The sequence below is a fragment of the Lichenostomus cassidix genome, chromosome 2, assembly GCF_008360975.1.
Source record: "Lichenostomus cassidix isolate B80296 chromosome 2, HeHo_3.0, whole genome shotgun sequence".
NCBI lineage: Eukaryota > Metazoa > Chordata > Aves > Passeriformes > Meliphagidae > Lichenostomus > Lichenostomus cassidix.
In genome coordinates, this window is record NC_139482.1 from 138,670,440 (window position 1) to 138,689,008 (window position 18,569).

The 18,569-nt window shown below is 40.8% G+C and overlaps 1 protein-coding gene across 8 annotated transcripts in view; it reads right to left on the reverse strand.

Moving 5' to 3' along the window:
• Window positions 1-7,398: 7,398 nt before the first annotated feature.
• Window positions 7,399-18,569, reverse strand: part of ENPP2 (ectonucleotide pyrophosphatase/phosphodiesterase 2) — a 73,196-nt gene continuing 62,025 nt past the window's right edge. For all 8 annotated transcript variants that reach the window (XM_085053456.1, XM_085053455.1, XM_085053454.1 and 5 more), the window contains 6 exons: window positions 17,725-17,861; window positions 17,115-17,250; window positions 16,254-16,331; window positions 13,559-13,691; window positions 12,830-12,986; window positions 7,399-8,015 (listed from right to left, as the gene is read on the reverse strand). In XM_085053456.1, the coding sequence (XP_084909582.1) occupies window positions 7,845-8,015; window positions 12,830-12,986; window positions 13,559-13,691; window positions 16,254-16,331; window positions 17,115-17,250; window positions 17,725-17,861 (812 nt within the window). In that variant the 3' untranslated portion in view covers window positions 7,399-7,844. The remainder of the gene's footprint in view (window positions 8,016-12,829; window positions 12,987-13,558; window positions 13,692-16,253; window positions 16,332-17,114; window positions 17,251-17,724; window positions 17,862-18,569) is intronic.

The following is an 18,569-nucleotide window of genomic DNA, read 5'->3' on the forward strand; positions in this document are numbered from 1 at the left end:
ATGGACCACGCTGGGATGTGTGATGCAGCCCCAGGCAGGATGGTGAGTGGGTGTGAGACAGCCCACCTGTGTGGTGCTCTCCCCTTTAGTTACACAGCAGGAAAGAAACACTCAGTGTCAGCCCCACTACAGGCAAAAGCAAAGGGGCTATTTCTCCTCTTGTCCTTTTTTCTTCTCCTCATTTTAACCTCACCCTTTCCTACTCCTTCATAAACCTGCTCAAGATGCCTGGCAGTTTTGCTTCTCATGTACAATGACATGCTGTCAAAAAGGAAGCAATTCACCCTGTGGAAATAGAATTTTCCTGCAGGGCTCTGCAAAGGCCACAGAATGAAGTCCCTGAGGAAATGTAACACCTTTTCTACAACTCCAGCACAACGTTAAAAGTGAGCATACCAAAGCCCTTGGAATCACATACTTCTCCAATTTGCAAGACAGTAAACTTGGAATTTGTGTGGATTACTTTATTTAATGCACAACTGGAAGGTTCTGAGACAGACTGATTATGAGAACCTGACTAGATCAGAGCAGAAAGGGAGAAGCCCACAAAGGGCAGCAAATAGAGAGGAGGAGTATGGAGGAAAAAAAGATTTAAGTAATGTGCAGACTGTCAGGCAATACCCCAACTTCAGAAAAGAGATGTGGATAGCATTAGATAATGGTCTAGGGGAGTGAGATGTAATGAGATTGACCCACACAAAACCCCAGGAAACCATCTAAACTTTTTTTTTCCTTAACTGACAGAACTTTTCTCAATGAATACTCCAAGGATAAAGTTTAAAATGGAATTGACAACATCAGATTTGGGGTAACAACTGGAAGAATAGCTCATGATTTTGACCACAGGAGGGCTCCCAGGTTTCATGAATGCATATGGAAACCTTTTGAGAAAGGTTAGAATTTGATCATGAGGCACAGAAGGTGAAAGCCATGGAGGTGCACTCTTAGATCAATCTAGACATCTGCCATCCCAGCTGAGCACGCTGCATATAATGGCTTTTTTCTTCAACAGAGAAGAGAAACAAAAAGAACTATTTTTCTGCAAAATGATTTTTCTTCACTGCCTTAAAAGGATCATTATAAAAAATGTCAGTTGTTAGATCCCTCAAACAGCAGTGTTTCTTCTTGTGTTACCAGTAAAGAGAATCTTAGAAAGTAATTTCTTGTTTTGCTAACAAATAATGTTTGGGGATTCAATGTTCATCACATGGGAAATGTTTATCACATGTTTATCACATCTGCCCAGGCTGCAGCCCACACAGGTTAGATACAGCCCGGGAGAAGATAACACATCATCTGCAACCTGCTTCCTACTGTCTTTTTCTCTGGACTCTGCAGGGTGTACAGTAAGTGTTCTACAGTCGTGAGTCCAGCAAAGAGCCCATGGCCATGGGAAAGCAGGGACAACTGTTCATGTGGTAGTACAATGGAAGACGAGGATGTTGTTACTGTTGACCCAGACCATGTCCATGCACCCCAAAACACATCCCAAAAACCAGCTAGGAACATGGAAAAGACCACAAGTACAAATAACAATGTGCATCCAGCAGAGAGCAGTTGAAACTGCAGCCATCAGCAATGTCCTAGAGACATCATTAGCTGAAAATGAGCTGATGAGGTGATCTGTCACAGTCAGCGCTGAGATAGAACCTGAACTCTGACTCATGTGGATTGGGTCTGAACTTTCTAGTCCCAGAAGAGAAAATGACATTATTAATAGCTAATTTTCTCAGTTAGTAATGGCCTAGTCAGTCATGGTCTATGTGGCAACATTCTGGTTGATTAATCAGGGCTTTGACATTCTATCCTCGGTGACATTAAATGTCTTCAAACAAAGACATGCACCTGGGTAAAGGCCATGAGCTTAAAAATTCTGAAGAAGGTTTTTATCTGCAAAAGCTGGCCCCAGGTTTTAACTGCACTGGAAAAGAAAATGGGGATATATCAGGATCTTCCACATCCTCTTCTCTGCAGAAGAAATGTGTAAGACCTGACAGAGATAAGAGCTGGTAGGCTAGCACTAAAGCTATTTACAGATGATTAACAGATGAAAGCTGAAATAAAACAGGAAGGTCAGCAGAAAAAATCACTGCGTAAGGAGATAAGAGAAGTTTCCCACTTGAAAAGACAGAAGAGGATGAACAGGTTGAAGGTCCAGGAGATGCTGCCAGAAAGGGACTGGGGCTAGAGATTTATTTGGCAGGTTTACAAAGCTCCTGTTCCATCTGAATCTAGCCTCCTCTGATATATCAGTCCTCCACATAGAAAAGATTAAATAATTGCATAGTTGTCGTGCACAGCCAGGAAAAAGAAAACTCAGGAAAACATCCCCTGAAAATGATTTAATCATTTTCTGTTGAGGGTTTATGATGTCAAATAATGCCACCTCTTTTCTAGTAAATTCCAGTTTTAGGGTCAATCAGTTACAGCTGTGGTAATCCACAGTCACTAACTTTGCCTGCTGCTGTCTCCATGGTGAAACCCTCAGATGAAACCTGGGTGACCTCCACCTGCCTTTCCCCACTGTGTCTAGAAAACAACAGATAAGGTAACGCAGTAAGGTAAGGCTCCAGAACAACTGTGCACATACCATGGATGCTGTAAGCAGGGCAGGGATTTTCCTTTGTGAGGGCAGGACTGAGTAGGTTACATCCCAAACTTTTGACTTGGAAAGAAACCTGTGGGTTTTTTCACCACAGCTGACTGCAGCAATGCTCTTTTTATGTCAACATATATTTTAGTAAATGTTAGTTTGTACTCTGCAGTGACAGGCTGTTTGCAGTAACCTTGGGAATACTGCTCTTATCTTGTATTTACACAACAAGTGCAAAGAAACGAGATTAGGTATTTTTCCGCAATGTTTAAAAATGCCTTTTTTTCTCTTCTCTTGAACAAGGGTTGAACTTTAAACATTTCAAACACATTTCCCCCCTTTGGAAGATGTACAGTTAACGTGGTATTAATCATTTGCTGGCAGGTCTATCCTGGTCAGAGTATACTTGTATTTTCATGACTATACTATGTCTCTCAGGTCAAGTGCAACAGTGGTCTGAGACTACAGTAAGGGAAATTAAAACTAGTCAAAAACTGACCTGGACTAGGACTACAGACAGGGTAGACAGACAAATACTGTGGCATCTCTCTGGGACACAGAAGGACTTAGGTAAGGACCCAGGCCTATCAAAAACATTTTGATGCACGGAATTGATAGAAAACCAATTCAGCATCATTTATTGCTCCCAAAGGGAGTTTGGCTTCTATTGCCATGTATTCAAATTTTATTTCAGTTACGATTCTGAAGTTTTTGCTTTACAAAAGTTACCCTGTGCTCTCCCATCAGTGATAGCACTATCAGAAGTTATTTCAAAATGTCACCTATTAAGCCCCACACAGCACTGTGACCAGCTTTACTTGCCATACTCTATGCATGCCTTTAAACAGACTATCCAGCCTCTCCCTGACACACTTTCATCCACACCTGTGGTAACAGCAGCCTCCCAGGAAGGTTGTGAAGTTTCTTTTGTCTCTCTCTATGCCAAACCAACAGAATAAACCCTGCTGCCATAAGTGCCAAATTCCTTGGAAGAGCACTGTACTGGAGCAGAAAGGAGGTGGCAGCTCTGCAGCACCCACACCCTGCCCTGCTCTGGGAGTCTGGTTTTATCTCTCTCTCCCAGAGCAGAGCAAGTGAATCTGACCCTCTGTTGGGCTTGCCAGTTTTTTTAAAAAATATTTTAAGAGGGAATTTTCTCAATTGCACTGCAAGCAGTATCTCCTCAGTCTCCTTAAGAGAGGGGCTGAGGTAATCTACACAGAAATGTAATACAAATTTAAACATAATTAAAGATGTTTGATGTGCATGTAAGACTAAAGGAAAGGATTGCTGTTTAATCAGCTCCTGCCACTATGAATTTTTTCCTTCAGGTCAGGTCCTGCATTCTGTCCTCACTGTCCCTGCCAGACACTCCCCAAGTTCCTGTTCCGCTCCTGCAACTAGCAACACCTTCAGAGGGGAACTCCTTCAGCTTTCCTGAAAAGTTTTTTGCTTGCTTGCTGTGTTCAGAAATGAGAGCTATTTCACCTGGTGTACTTGACAAGACTGATCTATAGGAAGAAGCCAAATGCAAGGGGACAGGGACTTCATAAACCTGCCAAATAAATGTTCTCCAGCCCTGGTTCCCTTCTAGCAGCATCTCCTGGACTGTTTAATCTCTTCTGTACCCTGAAGCATGGTTTGTTCTCCTCTCTCTTTATCACTGGTTGTGTTTTCTGGACTCTCTTACAAGTGCATGTGATTTTTCCTTTGTTTAAATCTTCACATATTCAGCTGACTGACTGCATATAAAGCATTGAGAAGCAAAGGATCATGGCAGGATTGCTTTAGGGCAGCCTCCAGAGAAACAGCAAGACTGGCCTAATTAAACATGGTTATTGCTCACACTATATACCCGTGAACTCCAGAAAACCTTCACAAGATGGAACAGACCTGATGATTACATATTTTCATTTTCTTGCTCATATGGAGCTGAAATTGCTTTATAACACAACACAAACTGATCTGCTATTACCAAAACAGAACCAGTGCTCAAACAAGAGCAGAAACTGTTGAATATTTTACCTAACCCCATAAAGAGGCTAAAGGCTGGACATGGAGAAGTGGGAAACAGCAAATACAAACTATCAATCTGATCAAGCTGTTAGCTGACCAGGACAGAACATAATCATTAGTCATTAAGTACTCTTGTACTGCCAGGACAGGATGCTGACTTTTGCTATAATTTTACCATCATGACCATTCTGTTGGTCAGGTTACTTGACCTGCTTTCAGTGCTTATCTAATAAGGATGTGTGACTGTGGAAAAGGGGTTAAAAAAACTAAGTTTCCTGTAGCAGGGTTATTCCAGTTGCATTAACTACCTCTGAAGGATTTCTCCCAGAGCAAAAGGACTTTGCTAGGTGGGCAGGACACCTATGGCTTTTGTTGTTGTGGCAATTGCTCAACTGAACTGCCTCTAACCCATTGAACATGCCTCAAATTTGTATCACCAAGCACAAACACTAATTACCCAAACCCTCAAAAATAGTGTTTGCTTGACAGAAAAATTCAGCGCTTGTTCTCCTCAACAGAACTCCTGCTGAAGCCAGAGTAATATCAAGAAAAGGCAACATGTAACACAAACAAGCAGTATTTCATCTTCTCAAACTGGTCTAACACGACTGGAAAGCAGAGAGGTTCCTTCCCTCTGCCCTAAGCTAACATTCACCCTGAAGAACGCCAAAGGAAATTACAAGTTTCCTTTAAAGTATCTGTTGTTCCTGCAGAGCTCATGTGCTTAGAGGGCTTTACAAGGCTTTAGCTTTGCATTAGAGCTTTTGTGTCGATAAGGCATCTTTCAATGGGAAAAGTGCCATGTGCAGAAGTCACCACAAACATTTCTCAGCACAGTTATTTCTGCTAACACAGTAAAATAAAACAGCAACACCATGCAAGAACAAGGAGCCAAAGGCTGAAGTAGGTAGAAGTAAATTATTTACATTTACTGTCACAGTAAGAAACTCAGTCAGAAAAAGAGATATTTCCCTACACACTAATCATCATCCTTTAGTGAAACCAAGAGTTAAACTGTCTCTCCCAACAATTTTCAGTCCCTAACTGCATTTCAGAAGCAAACTTCTCTGAACACAAGATAATTTTTTAGAGCTTAAATGTTCTTTTGGTATAAATTTCATGTTATTTTGGGAGAAAATAGAAGAATTACATAATTTGTTCAATTTAATAAAAAAAACCCAAACAAACAGAGCAACAGATTAATGTCAAAGCAAAACAGCAGTGGTGGTCTTCAGTTTAGTTTATGAACCACCACATTAAATCATCACTGAATTCACATCCTTTCATGTTGAAGGAATTAGGTCTTAAGAGAAAGCTCTTTTAAATCCAAAGGAAATACCCTTTGTAGTACATGTAAGAACATAAAATTTATCATGGCAAGAAGCCCTGCTGAAAGCTTACAGGAAAATATTTCTGTGCTACCAGACAACCACAAAAGACAATTTTCAAGTTGCAAGAATAGGATGTTTCCCATAGCTTTGTGCAGTTATTAGAACTTCCATCCTAACATTTTGGAGGTATTTCAAAGCATTCAAGTTTTGTGCTTTTTTAAATTAAACAGAATTTGGCACCTAGAATAGTAAATTTTTGTCTACTGGTCACAAGAACTTTATTATCTATGTTAACATGATTGATTCCAGTTTACTGCTTTCTCTCAGATGGACGCTACAGGGATTCAAGTTGCTGAAATTGTACCAGATTAATTTTACTAAGAGACCTGGCCACTTGTCTCTGTACATGCTGAGGTACTTTCCAGCCCCTCCCTCTTCCCTCTAGCAGCTGCAGCCCTCAAAGAGAAAACAGACACAACTTTTGTAGAGAGAAGGAAATCTATAACGCCAAATGAAGGCTTTACTATAGTGCCATTAGTGGGTTCAGACTCAAAGGCATTCTAAACAATAATTTCTCTAGCTACACTAACACTAATGCTCCATAGCATATGTCTTGTATAAAAGCTCTCCAAGCTGCATCAGGCCATTATCCAGATATCAGCACACAACAGTGTCTATTCCATTCTCCTAGGACTCTGCCCTCAGTGACACTTGTAGGGCTTGCCTTGTAGGATTATGAGACTGCTACTGCACTGAAGTAAGCAAAAGAAACTTGACTCACTTGACCAGGTAGGTGATGGCTCTAAATGATGTGCCCTGTAGGGACTTCACTGTACCGGAAGTTATATTTGTGCAATCAGGCCAAGGGACTTCCTTTGAGAATGAGGGCCAGCATTCAGACTCAGACTAGGGTAACATGTCTCAGACTCTGTCCATTAGAACAAGATGATAAAAATCAGATTTTCTCTTCCCAGCTACAAGCCCACTGCTGCATGTTTGGCAATGTCACCTTCTTCAACATCTTTCTTATTTCAATTTCCCCCAAAGTCAAAGCAAAGGGTGATGGAGTAGGTATTCCCAGAAAGCAGCACAGAGCAGCTATGGAAGGGAAGGGGTGTGACACAGCCCTACCAGTGGTAACAGATGTTATCAACTTGAATCCTCTCCACAGTTTCAGAGCAGGGCCAAGCGGCCTCAAGCATGGGGTACTCCTGCTAGCTCATGACAGCAAACATCCTTCCCTCCCTGCTCTGCCCCTATAGCAAAACCTAACCAGTAATGACTGCTGTGGGTGTCTACTTTGTGGTGTCACTGCTCAGCACCAGGTAGGGCACCTGGGCCCCTGGCAGTCCTCTTACCAGCAAACCTAAGCTCTTGAGAAGGGCTCTACCCAGTAAGAGATCTGTCAGCACTCAGCAAGCCCCTCTGAACATCCCTGTGAAAGGAAATCAAAACACATTAAAAAAACTGAATGTGTGGTTTATTATATTTAAGATGCTATTTGTCTATAGTGTTTAAATATGTCTGTCACACAGTTATCAGTAAATGAATGTAATTTTACATGTTCAGTATTTTGATACACAGTACAGGACTACAAGTGTGGTAACGGAGCATGAGAAATTAATATTTCCTTGATGCACGCATCAAACCTTGCAGCACCACTAAAAAGCTCAGAGGAAGGACTCAAACTGCAGTATTACAAGCACTACTAAATCAACCAAGAGACATACCTATATTAAAATTAGAGAAACAAAACAAATGACAAAAAGGTTTAATGTTTAAGATTTGATACAAGATTAAAATACTAATATTTTTTAATGTCCTGGCTTCAAATTAATAAATATAAAAACAATATAAAAATATACACCAGTTGATAAAAGGATGCACTGAGTAAGGTTAGAAAGCTAAATTTCACTTTCAAACGTATGCAGGTATGTCTTTAGGGAGAGGATTTCTGTGTAGCTGCGACTGGTCTTTCGGAAGAAGTCCAGACTCGTGAGCTGTTCGATGTCACGTACACGTGCAGTGTGCATCTTAAGAAGATCTTCAACCCACTTTGACTCATCCTCTGAGCTCTGGGGGAAAAAGAAGTTTTATAACAAGTCTTGTTAAAACTCATCTCCAAAAGCAAAGACAACTTTTTTACACATTTTTTCAATTTAAAGAATCTCTGTGCCTAATTAAAGAATGAATACGGTAAACGAGTCCCAATTAACAAGACAATTAACAAGAAAGATGAATCCTACAGTTTTATTTCAGTACCCATTTTAGGACGGGGTTGAGACAATGACCATAATCATCTAGAAAAAGCTAGCCTCAAGCTGCAAGTGTTTCAGAAGAATAGCTGTATGTTTTCAGAACATCCACTGGTCACTCCATGATTTTTATCTCACAGAAAGAACTCTGTATTAATCACTTTGGTACTACCAAAGCCCAAACTCTAGGCTGTTTGGCTTTGAATGCTATGCCTACACATTATTCTCAATTGACTACCATATCATCTAACACAGTATTATTTTAATCTTTTCATTTTACTTTTAGGAGACCTTTACAATTCATTACACAGCTGAGACAGTGGTTTATGTTGATACCTGAAAACTCCTGCTATTGGAACATACATATTATTCACTGATAGAAAGAAGAATTTCACCAAGCATTTCCTGATACAAAAAAAACCCCAAAAAAACCCCAAAACCAACGAAACAGGAAGGCTATGCTGCCAGAGTGATTTGGGTCAGGTTGTATTCTCTTAGGGGATAGCTGCTGCCTCATGCCTTGTGCCAGCACCAGCACATGTTGGAGACATCCACAAACCAAGGTAACTCGCGAACACATCAGAAAATCAGCCCGGCAGAACACTGCAGTGACTGGCTGTTTGTGTGCCTTAAGCAGCCCAGCAACATGTGCCACGAGCATTGCACCCAGGCCTGAGAACTGCACGACGGGAGCAGATGTGGGAGAAGGACAAAGCAAACAGGACTTTTCCCCCTTTGGCCTCTCTGGCTGGTACCTCTACACTGCTGCTGAGTTAGGAATGGAAGGTTGTATCACAGGTATTTAGACTTCACGCGTGTGACTTGGAAATCTTGCTGATAAAAATCTATTCCTGGGTCTCTTCCTGGAAATGAACCCTTTTCTGACTGTCTCAGCAAGGTCCTCCCATCAAGTGATCCTCTCATGGATCAAGACTAAGCTCCAGCAATGCCAGAGCCTGTGCAATGCTGAGCTGTGCCACAGAGCAGGAAGTAAGTGGGTCACCCGACAGAGGCCAGGAGGGTGAGCATGATCGTTTGCACAGAGAGGACACAGAGTACCAGACAGATCACAGCTGGCTGCTCTAAAGCAAACGTCCATGACCCAGTCAGAACTGGTTTGGTTCGAAGCTCTCAGTCCTAAACCAGCTTTCCTCCTGGTATCACTAACAACCTGAGGCCCAAAACTAGTTCTGGAACAAGAAAAGAAAGATGTAAATTATGAGGGAAGAGAAGGAAGCATGCCCTGCTCACTCCCCTTTGCCTGCAGTGCCATGCTCCAGGAATGCCACGGCTGCAGGAAGCCCCTGCTCAGCCTTCAGCCTGGCAATCAGCAGTCTGCAAACAGGCCTCAACAGGGTTCTTAGTGCAAATGCAATCGCTGCGACATTTTTGTTTTCTTCAAGCCTTTTTTTCTGAACAGGAAATCTGCAGAGCTCAGAAGGAAGTCGTGAGTGAGCTACAAAGCTCACTTTTTTTGAATACAAGCAGTTTGCAAAAGATCTGCAACATGAATAAATCACAGGACTGTGAGGCTTGTTTAAACCTAGTCCAGCAAGACAGCATTTGCATGACTCCAGAAAATCTATCAACTGATCTATATTTTATTTTTTCCAGTCCACAAGTGGCCCATGAAGCCACAGGTCCAGGCAGCAAGGATTTTAAATACAGTGATCAACTAATAAAGTATTGTATTACCACATAACAATGAATGAAGTGTATACATTTAAAATTACAGTGTGCTCCAACTGTAGTGTAGTCTCACCTCAATAATATGTAGAGTTTTAGAAGGAAAAAAAACAATTGAAAACACGGAGATAAATAAAAACAGGCAATCAATTAGGAGGCTAATCCAAAATCCAGTGGAAAAACTACCAGATATTCTGGACGAGAATCTCTCTGAAAATCGAATGGAAAGCTGAACATGATGCATGTAGACATCATGGATGAGGAACTCACTTAGGAAAGAAATTTAAATGTTTTGCTGAAAGAGAAAACAGTGGCCTGGATGAAGTTTCTAGTCGTTTCTAGGGTTCCTTTCACTTTGGTCTTGGAAAGGATTTTGTGTAATATTTTCACAAATGCTACTTGTGCCAAGGTCATTATTGTGCTAGCAAAAAGCACCAACAATCAGGGACTCCTGATTTTATAACAGGAAGAGGAAGACTGGAATAGCATAGTAGAGAATGCAGATGCAGAAGCCCCCAGTATAGCATGAAATTGGGTTATCCAAATTGACACATAGAAGAGAAGGACCTGAGTGTATCAGTTGTGCATGAATGCGAGCCACCATTATAACACAGCTACAGAAAAATTATTGGCAAATCATTGGTAGTATCAGAGGAGCTGTGTCCACTAGAAAGAAAACCATTTCCATGTTGAGATCTGAGCTGCAGTAATTAATCTCATTCATGATCCAGGAAAAAAAAAGAAAAGATAAGACAGGATGGGATGCATAGAGAGTCTATCAACAGGCTCATCCTCTCTTACAAGGGCAAAAAAGATCCTGGGTCTTCCATGAATAGAGAGAAGTATATGCCTTGAGAATCGTCATAAATCATCTCTAGGGTAAATCCCAAAGAAGGGCTATTTAAGCCATAGAAAAATGTTGACACAAGAATAAATGGGCATAACCTCACCATGAATAAACACAGTTTAGAAAAGGAACGAATTCAGATGAGAAGAGTAGTGGTGTTCTTCAACAGCTGTGTGAAGGAGAACGTGTGTACTCCTAGAGTAGAGGGAAAGCTAATATTTCTTCAAATCTTAAAAGAAAACCTTGGAGAAATTGAGGTAAATTTCCTATATTATCCCATGCATTTTATCCATGAAGTATGGGGAGGTTTTACATAATCACTTCTTTGAACAAATAAGATGGGAACACCATGTGCAAAAGTAAGACTGATGCTGGGTTTCAATGGCAAAAATTTGCCTAACTGTATTTTCATTCAAGAGCAACATTTAAATATTTTTGGAGTGGTTCTTTGCTACATAGAAAGCAAGGACCAATATCTGCTAATGACCTTGCAGTAGCACTGAAGTTCCTCTCAGAACTGTAAATACATACACCATAAGTAGCATGACCTACGTGACCTACAGAGAAAAGCCTGCTTTGAAAGATAAGAATTCAAAGACTAAAAGAGGCCATTACTGCAAAGAGTTCATAAAAAATATTTCAGCAGTTTAAGAGGACTATGACACACAATAATAGGGAGGAAAAAATAAATTACTTTGTCATAAAATACATATGGGCAGAGTTAAAAGGGCAGAGACACTAATAACTGCCAAAATAGTAATTTCCAGATCATTAACTGGATCTTGATTCAGAGAAAAGCAGTCCAGAGAAAAACCACGATGAAACATATGTAGGACTTTTCAAGACTTCTGGTAGAAGACATCTCTGCCCAAAGCAGTTGAGAGTCTAAACAAGGGAAAGCCAGACCTGCTCAAGAGAGACAGAGACTGCTCCAAAAGCATGGGTTTAAAAAGTGGCCCCGAAAGCAGGCAATGTTTGATGAATGAAAAAGAAACAGCATTCCAGGTCAATTGTGCTCAGAGTTGGAATGACTATTTCTGCCTGTAGCTGGAATAGGAGTCTTAACTTTTTCTGCCAATACAGAATTTATAACTTTAATGTGTTCATTCAGGAAACGGTTGATGAGTGAGAAAGCAACAGTGTTCCAGGTGAATTGTGTACAGAGTTGGAATGACTATTTCTGCCTGTAGCTGGAACAGGAGTCTTAACTTTTTTGCCAATACAAAATTCATAACATTAATGTGTTCATTCAGGAAACAGTCTCCTGGCAGCCCACAGTGAAGTGTCTGTGTGCAGGAATCCACACAGCTGTGTAATGGGAGAACAAGTTCAGGCGGAAGGACAAGTCTAAATACAGCTGCCTGGGAGCTCTGCTGTCCTCACAGAGCGCTGGAGCCCATGGGGAACCCAACACCCTCCTGCCACACCATCACCTGCCAAGTGTGCATGCCACTTTCTGCAGTGCTGACCAAACCAAAGCCTTCATCAAGATTCTTACAGTAGAGGATCCTGCATCCCAATGGAAGACAGGAAAGAAACCAGGAGGATGTTTGGCCATCTCTGTAGTAAGAACCCAAACTTTTCCCTTGAATCAAGGTGTTCTGGAAACAGCACAAATTGCCATTTTAGCCTTGGCAGGTTATAGCATATACTTTTAATACTGTGTGGGTTGGATGTAAACATGCTGCCTGATGCACCCAGACTGCTGTAGCAGATAGACTGCATTGTACCTGCATATGGAATCTGATCTCCACAAACACCAGGCTGCCTGCCAGCACAGTATGTCTATGCATATAGCCTCCCCACAACCTGCTCTGAAGTTACACTGACAAAATGTAGAATCCCACAGGCAATAACGAATACTGCCAACCTACTGCATATGTCAGCTCTTCCAGACAATCTTAGGTGCAGTAATAGCTCCACATTTTTGCTGGTATCATGGAGGAGTGTTTCTGTCTAATGAGCTAATGACACTTAACAGAGGCACTACCCTGTGCTTCCATTCAAGACATCAGTGAGCACTTGCTTCTAATAGTAATAGATTTTCACATGTCCCAGAGATGGGTTTACCACAGGGCTGCAGTAGTGCAACAGAACTTACATTGCAGCTCTCATCATTGTCAGGCCGGTGGGGAAGGATGTATGAGAGAACAGAGAGAGGTCCATCACACTTGTCGGCTGGCTGAGTGAAATCCAAGCAGCTGGTTATGATGGCATAGTAATGAGTTGGAACAGGGATTGCACTGCCTTCCACAAACCTGGGGGAATAAAGCAAATATTTATCCACAAAGGATGAACTTGTTTGGGAGGTTACACAAACAACATGGTCTTTCCTCTCCTACGTGTGAGGACACACATACATTGTTGAGATGTGTTTGATTCCTGAACATTATTGAAAGTGAGAATCCAATTAGCTCATACTGTGCTACAGAAAGACCTCATGTAATGCTGAAAAACTTCTTCAGTTCAGAGACATAGAGAGAATGCATTACTGAATTAACAAAAGAGCATGTAACTCAACAGCACTGCTCTTAAGTTCTGGAGAATTTTAGAGACAATAGACTACATGGAACCTAATTCAGCTTTGCCTCAAGGATGAACACAATTTCAAAGTCAAGGTAAACAGTTAACTGCTAATTGTCATTTCCATTGTATTTTTGTGTTATTTTTACCACTGTCCTACCCATGTGGGCATTCAGTCCCAGTAACTTTAGAAAGAGCTAGAAAATTGTATCTCCTCCCAAAAATCCAATAATATGCAGATAAGTGTTTAAGATAAAGTCATCATTAAGAGAAGGAACAGCAAACCAATTTAAAGACAAACTCTTACTGTTTTATTTTGTCAGGTGTGTCATGTAAACCATCATAGTCATAGTCAAAGATTGGTCCACTTATAACATTGACTCCATTTCGTTCAGTGGCATATCTCTTCACTAAAACCCTTTGGAAATAGTTCCATACCTCTGTGGGGAAAAAAACAAACCAAACCAACCAATCAGCCAAAAGTAATGAAAAAACCACAACCCCAAACAAACAGAAAAAACCCAACCAAACAAAAACCCCACAACAGACCAAGATCTGGGTAAGTCAAAACATGTCAAGATTATAAACAGTTTTTCCTTCCTGAAGATAAAAATCCAGTGGATAATTTTCATATGACAGTAAGGAAAATCAAAGACTAAGCATTACAGAGTTACTGCAGCTTCATTCAGTTTTGTCAGTAAAGCCTATTCAGACTTCTTTGTTCTCTGTTGGTTTTTTCCCCAACCACTGATGAAGGAAATGCACGGTACCACTCCCAGGCTGGCATTGCCACAGGCCTTGCACAGAGATTCTGCTGTTCCTTCACCAAGTTGTAGAAACAGCTATTCACAAGTTTTTGATATCCCTGTAAACACTGCCTTTGTCTTTGCTATCTGCTTACAGGGAACTGTGCTGGAGTAGTGTTGTTTTTTAGGTTTTTTTATGAATTTTAAAAAGGATACAGCACCGTGATTAAAAGCTAAAACCAAACACTTTAAAAGAAAGGGAAATAGAAAAGTCCTATTAATCCAGTTAAATTCTCCTTTGATACAAAATGTTTAACTTTTAAACTAGGTGCCATCAAGGATGACCAAAGTCATGTCATTACAGCAACCCCTGGGAAGAGCATGACACACTTTCTCCCACCATGTTCTCCTCAACCTTAACAAGTTAAGATTCTTGCAGAGATGGGAAACACACTGGCATCTCCATTTACACCATTCTTTTAGTTCTTTTTTCCTTTTTATTTTAACTAACAGAAGTGTGTGTAAACAAAACTTCTCAGTCTTGTAAGAGTTTAACTCTTGTCTTGCCAGCTCAGACCCTTAAGTCTGTGGTTCCCTGGAACTGGTGGCAATGCCACACATTAAAACTCTCTTGTACACCTTGTCCTAACCCTGCCCAGTGTCACATGCAGTCCCAGCTGGGGCTGATGCCCAGGGCCTCACCAGCAGTGGTCTAACAAGAGCCTCAGCTGTGGTAATCACGTAGCAGTACCACTCCTCCAGCTGCTCACTCCTCCAATGCATATCCCTTAGCAATAAAAATGGTCCAAAAAGGAAAGATTCCCCCTCCCCCTGGAGTTTTGTATCTACATCAGATCCCTGCTCCACTTCCCACATACTCTGTATGTGCAACCACAAACAGAGCAACACCAAGGCTATGCAATGCCAGCACAGGGACATCATTTTTGTAGCTCCAGCAAAACAGGAACTGCTTAAGCCAGTCTCACTATGGAAAAGATGGACACAGAATTATTGCCTGTGGGGATAGCATGGGACAGTGAATTACAAAAACAAAGCAGAGGAGGGGGCCTCTGCAGCCAGCACTGCCACGAAAGCTAGCACAGCATAAACCTCCTGTTTAACCTGTTGTGGAGAAAGATCCATATAATGAGTTTATACTTGGCTCTCAGCACTGCAACCTGCACATATGGAGTGGTTTGTAATTTCCCAGAAATTACATTAGTACCAGCATTTTTTTGCAAGGAATCCTTCACTCACTTGTGATGAAGAGGAAGGCCACTAGACAAAATGAGCTGCTAGAGGTGGGTTGTTCTCCCATGATTAGCATTCCAACCAAATACTTAGATTAACATTAGCATAAAGAGAATTTTTATGAAGTGATTTAAGAGTGGGAAATCCCCGATAATTTTTCACTTGGTAATCAGTTAAGTGTTTTTGCTCAAATTTCCAGCAAATATCTCCACTTGGTCCTACACAGAGGTTTCTCAGTTAAAAACACTCTTTTCTGGTTAAAAAGAAAAAGGCTCCCACAGGCTTTGATGTTTATCCAAACCTCTCTGGCCTAAAATCTGAATTGGAAATCTCACAAGAACAGGCTCTTGAGATTTTTCCAAGGCTTCTCAATCCCTGCCAAGCCAAAAATGCCACCAGAATAGCCTGATGGTTTTCCTACCTCTTGGCAAGACTAGAGAGAAAAGGGATGTGCAGACAAAGAAATGTTAATAATATAACCCTGCAGCACTGAAAGTTTCAGACAGGTTTAAATCATCTCTCATTTTCCATATATTGGTTTCCTCTTCTTTTTTGTTTATAGGTTATAAGTATGTTCAGTCTCCCTCTAAGGGCATGGAGAGAAAAAAAAAAAAACCCACCAAAAACAAACTTAATCACTTGTCCCTGAACTAGAACATGCCAAGAGCACACTCCCAGGCTTGTGCACTCTCTCAGGCACGAGCTGTTGCCTGAGTATGTTCTGAACAATCTTGGGCTACAGACAAAGAATCTGAATGGTGTTACAGAAAGTGAATTACTGTGGCATAAAACAAAATAAACCTTTCTTAAAACTTAATCCTTTCCTGTGGTATTTTGCCTGCCCACGCCTAGCACTATACAGGTGCCCACATGTATTATCTGCTGGCTACAGGTAACTGAATTCTCTGTTCTAAACTTCTCCCATCAATTAATTTCATAATCCAACACACAGTTAAAAAAAAGCCTGTTGGGAAAGAGAAGTATAGTCGTGGAAAGAGCACTTACTTTTGAAGGCAGGATACATTGGAATGATATTTGTTATTAGAAAAGCATCATATTTTGCTTCTGCAGAAGAACTTAATTCTGAAAACAGTGAAACAGAAAAATATTAATAAGCTGAAATATAAGAATTTCAAAGAATATAAAAATATTTTCAAGATGGCTTCAGAGATTAACCAAAGGAAATACTGTAATCTAAAGAGCAATCTGAATGCTATATTCAGAAGTGCACACTACATACACAAAATTTGCCTTTAATGTAACAGCTGAACCTGGAAAGGAAGGATTTTATCTTTACTTCAACTGTCAATCAGTTCAAAGTATTTTCATACAGCACATCTATTTTTGCTGTCTCAAAAGGCAGAAAACTACTCTTCAGGCTTTTGTGAAACAGGCCATCAATTTCCTGGGAGACGAGTGTGGGATTATCTTCTAGTTCTGAGCAAGCCTCTGCACCAGTAATTCCATTTCAGAAATCCACCAAAGAGTATTTCACTGAGTGAGGAAGGCAGAGCGATGAAGTTCACAACTGTGAGACAGTTGTGCCCCTTCAACATTTACTAATCCCAGAAGATCTTTGCTCCAACACTAAAGCAAAGCAACTGCATCAGAAGAATTAACAACACTTGTTTACACAGGTTTTCTACTATCACCATTTCTATAGGATGGTAGTAACTTTTACAATATGCAAGAGTCTAATTTGGATTTATAAATTAAAAATATGTGTATCTTACTGGTGTTTCAATTCAAAATTAGTCTTTTTATATCTGATGAGGTTTGCCTGGAGTATATTCATACCACAGGTATTCCCTAACAAAACAAGAAAATTACAAAATCCCTAGGTACTAAAAAGCTATCTAAACTTACGAGGAGGGAAGAGGAATCCATAGGAGAGCTGTTTGTCGCCTCTGTAGGCAGCACAGCTCTGGCTGTTTCCTGGAGAAATGCGGAGGTCAGGCCTCACACAGCTGGCCAGGTGCTCTGGGACACCTGACACCTCTGCCTGCATTGAGGAACATGGAGACAACAAAAAAAAAAGTGATTTCAGCTTTGACAGATTAAAGAAAACTATTTCCTACAGTTGAGAGACTACACAGAAGGCCCTGTATGCAGTAAAATAAACCACCCGGCTGTACAACCAAATCCTGCTCCTGCATTGCTGCACAACCCCTTCTCCAGGAAGCAGAAATCCCCAAGGGAGACAATTCAAATGAAGTCACCCATAGTAAAACAAACCCACGTTGAACAAAACTTAAAATTAGAAAAGGACAAGAAATACACAACCCTTCTGCCTTACAATTCTTCTCTCATAAAGGAAATAAAAGCATTTGGGCATTGTTTACAGTGGTACTTGACATAATTTCTGGTGGGAAAATTTCTGTGGGGAAGAGACATTTCAGGACTTCAAGAACACAGGTACCGAAGAAATTTCCCCAGGATTTTTTAAGCACATTTCAAGAGTAGAGACAGCACTAACTTGTTTGGAAATAGTGTAGGATGTCCAGAGAGGCATCAGGAATGTTTCACTGTAGCCACTTTCGAAGTCGTGGTGATGCAAGATATTGTATTTTGTGCGGTACAGTACTGCAGGGCGTCCATATAAAAGATGCTTCTCTAGAGATCAAAAGACATTTACATCTATTATTAAAAAGCTTAAAGATGGAAAAAAAAAAGGATTGGCTTTCCATCACATGCTGATTTTTCAGTGATCATTAATAGGAGTAACTGAATAACTACTATGGAAATCTTTTGACAGAGAGAGCAACAAATCTTCAGCTGTTCTGGCAGGGATCCCCATCCTAGGTTCTCAACACCCTTTGAGATTAAAAGTCCCTTCTATGCTTGAAAGCTTTTTGGTGTCACAGCATGGAGAGAAGGTGTTTTTCCAAACTCAGGAGACTCTTCAGAAATCTTTGCGTCCACAACTCAGTCACACATGAATGATATACACACTTTTCATAGCTTTAAATCAGTCCCTATTCCATTAGTCCTGCCACTCTTCTCTAGGCTTCCTCTCCTTCCTAGGTTTTCCATAAAGTCCCTCTCCAAAGGGAGGCTAAAGAGGTCACTCACTAGAAGAGCAGTTTTCTCCCACTTGGCTGATACAGATTTGTTCTGAAGACTTATGTGCTATTTTTGGTCAGTAGTATGAAAGAAACAAACTAAGAAAAAAAACCTTTTCCTAACTTTGGGTACAAAAAGACACCTCCAGCTCTGTAATAAGTACCCTTCTTCTGTCTTGGTGATATGTTATGGTTAAATGGCCTTAGATAACTCTGACAAGCTTGCTTATAAACAGACAAAAACATGGAAAGAGATAGA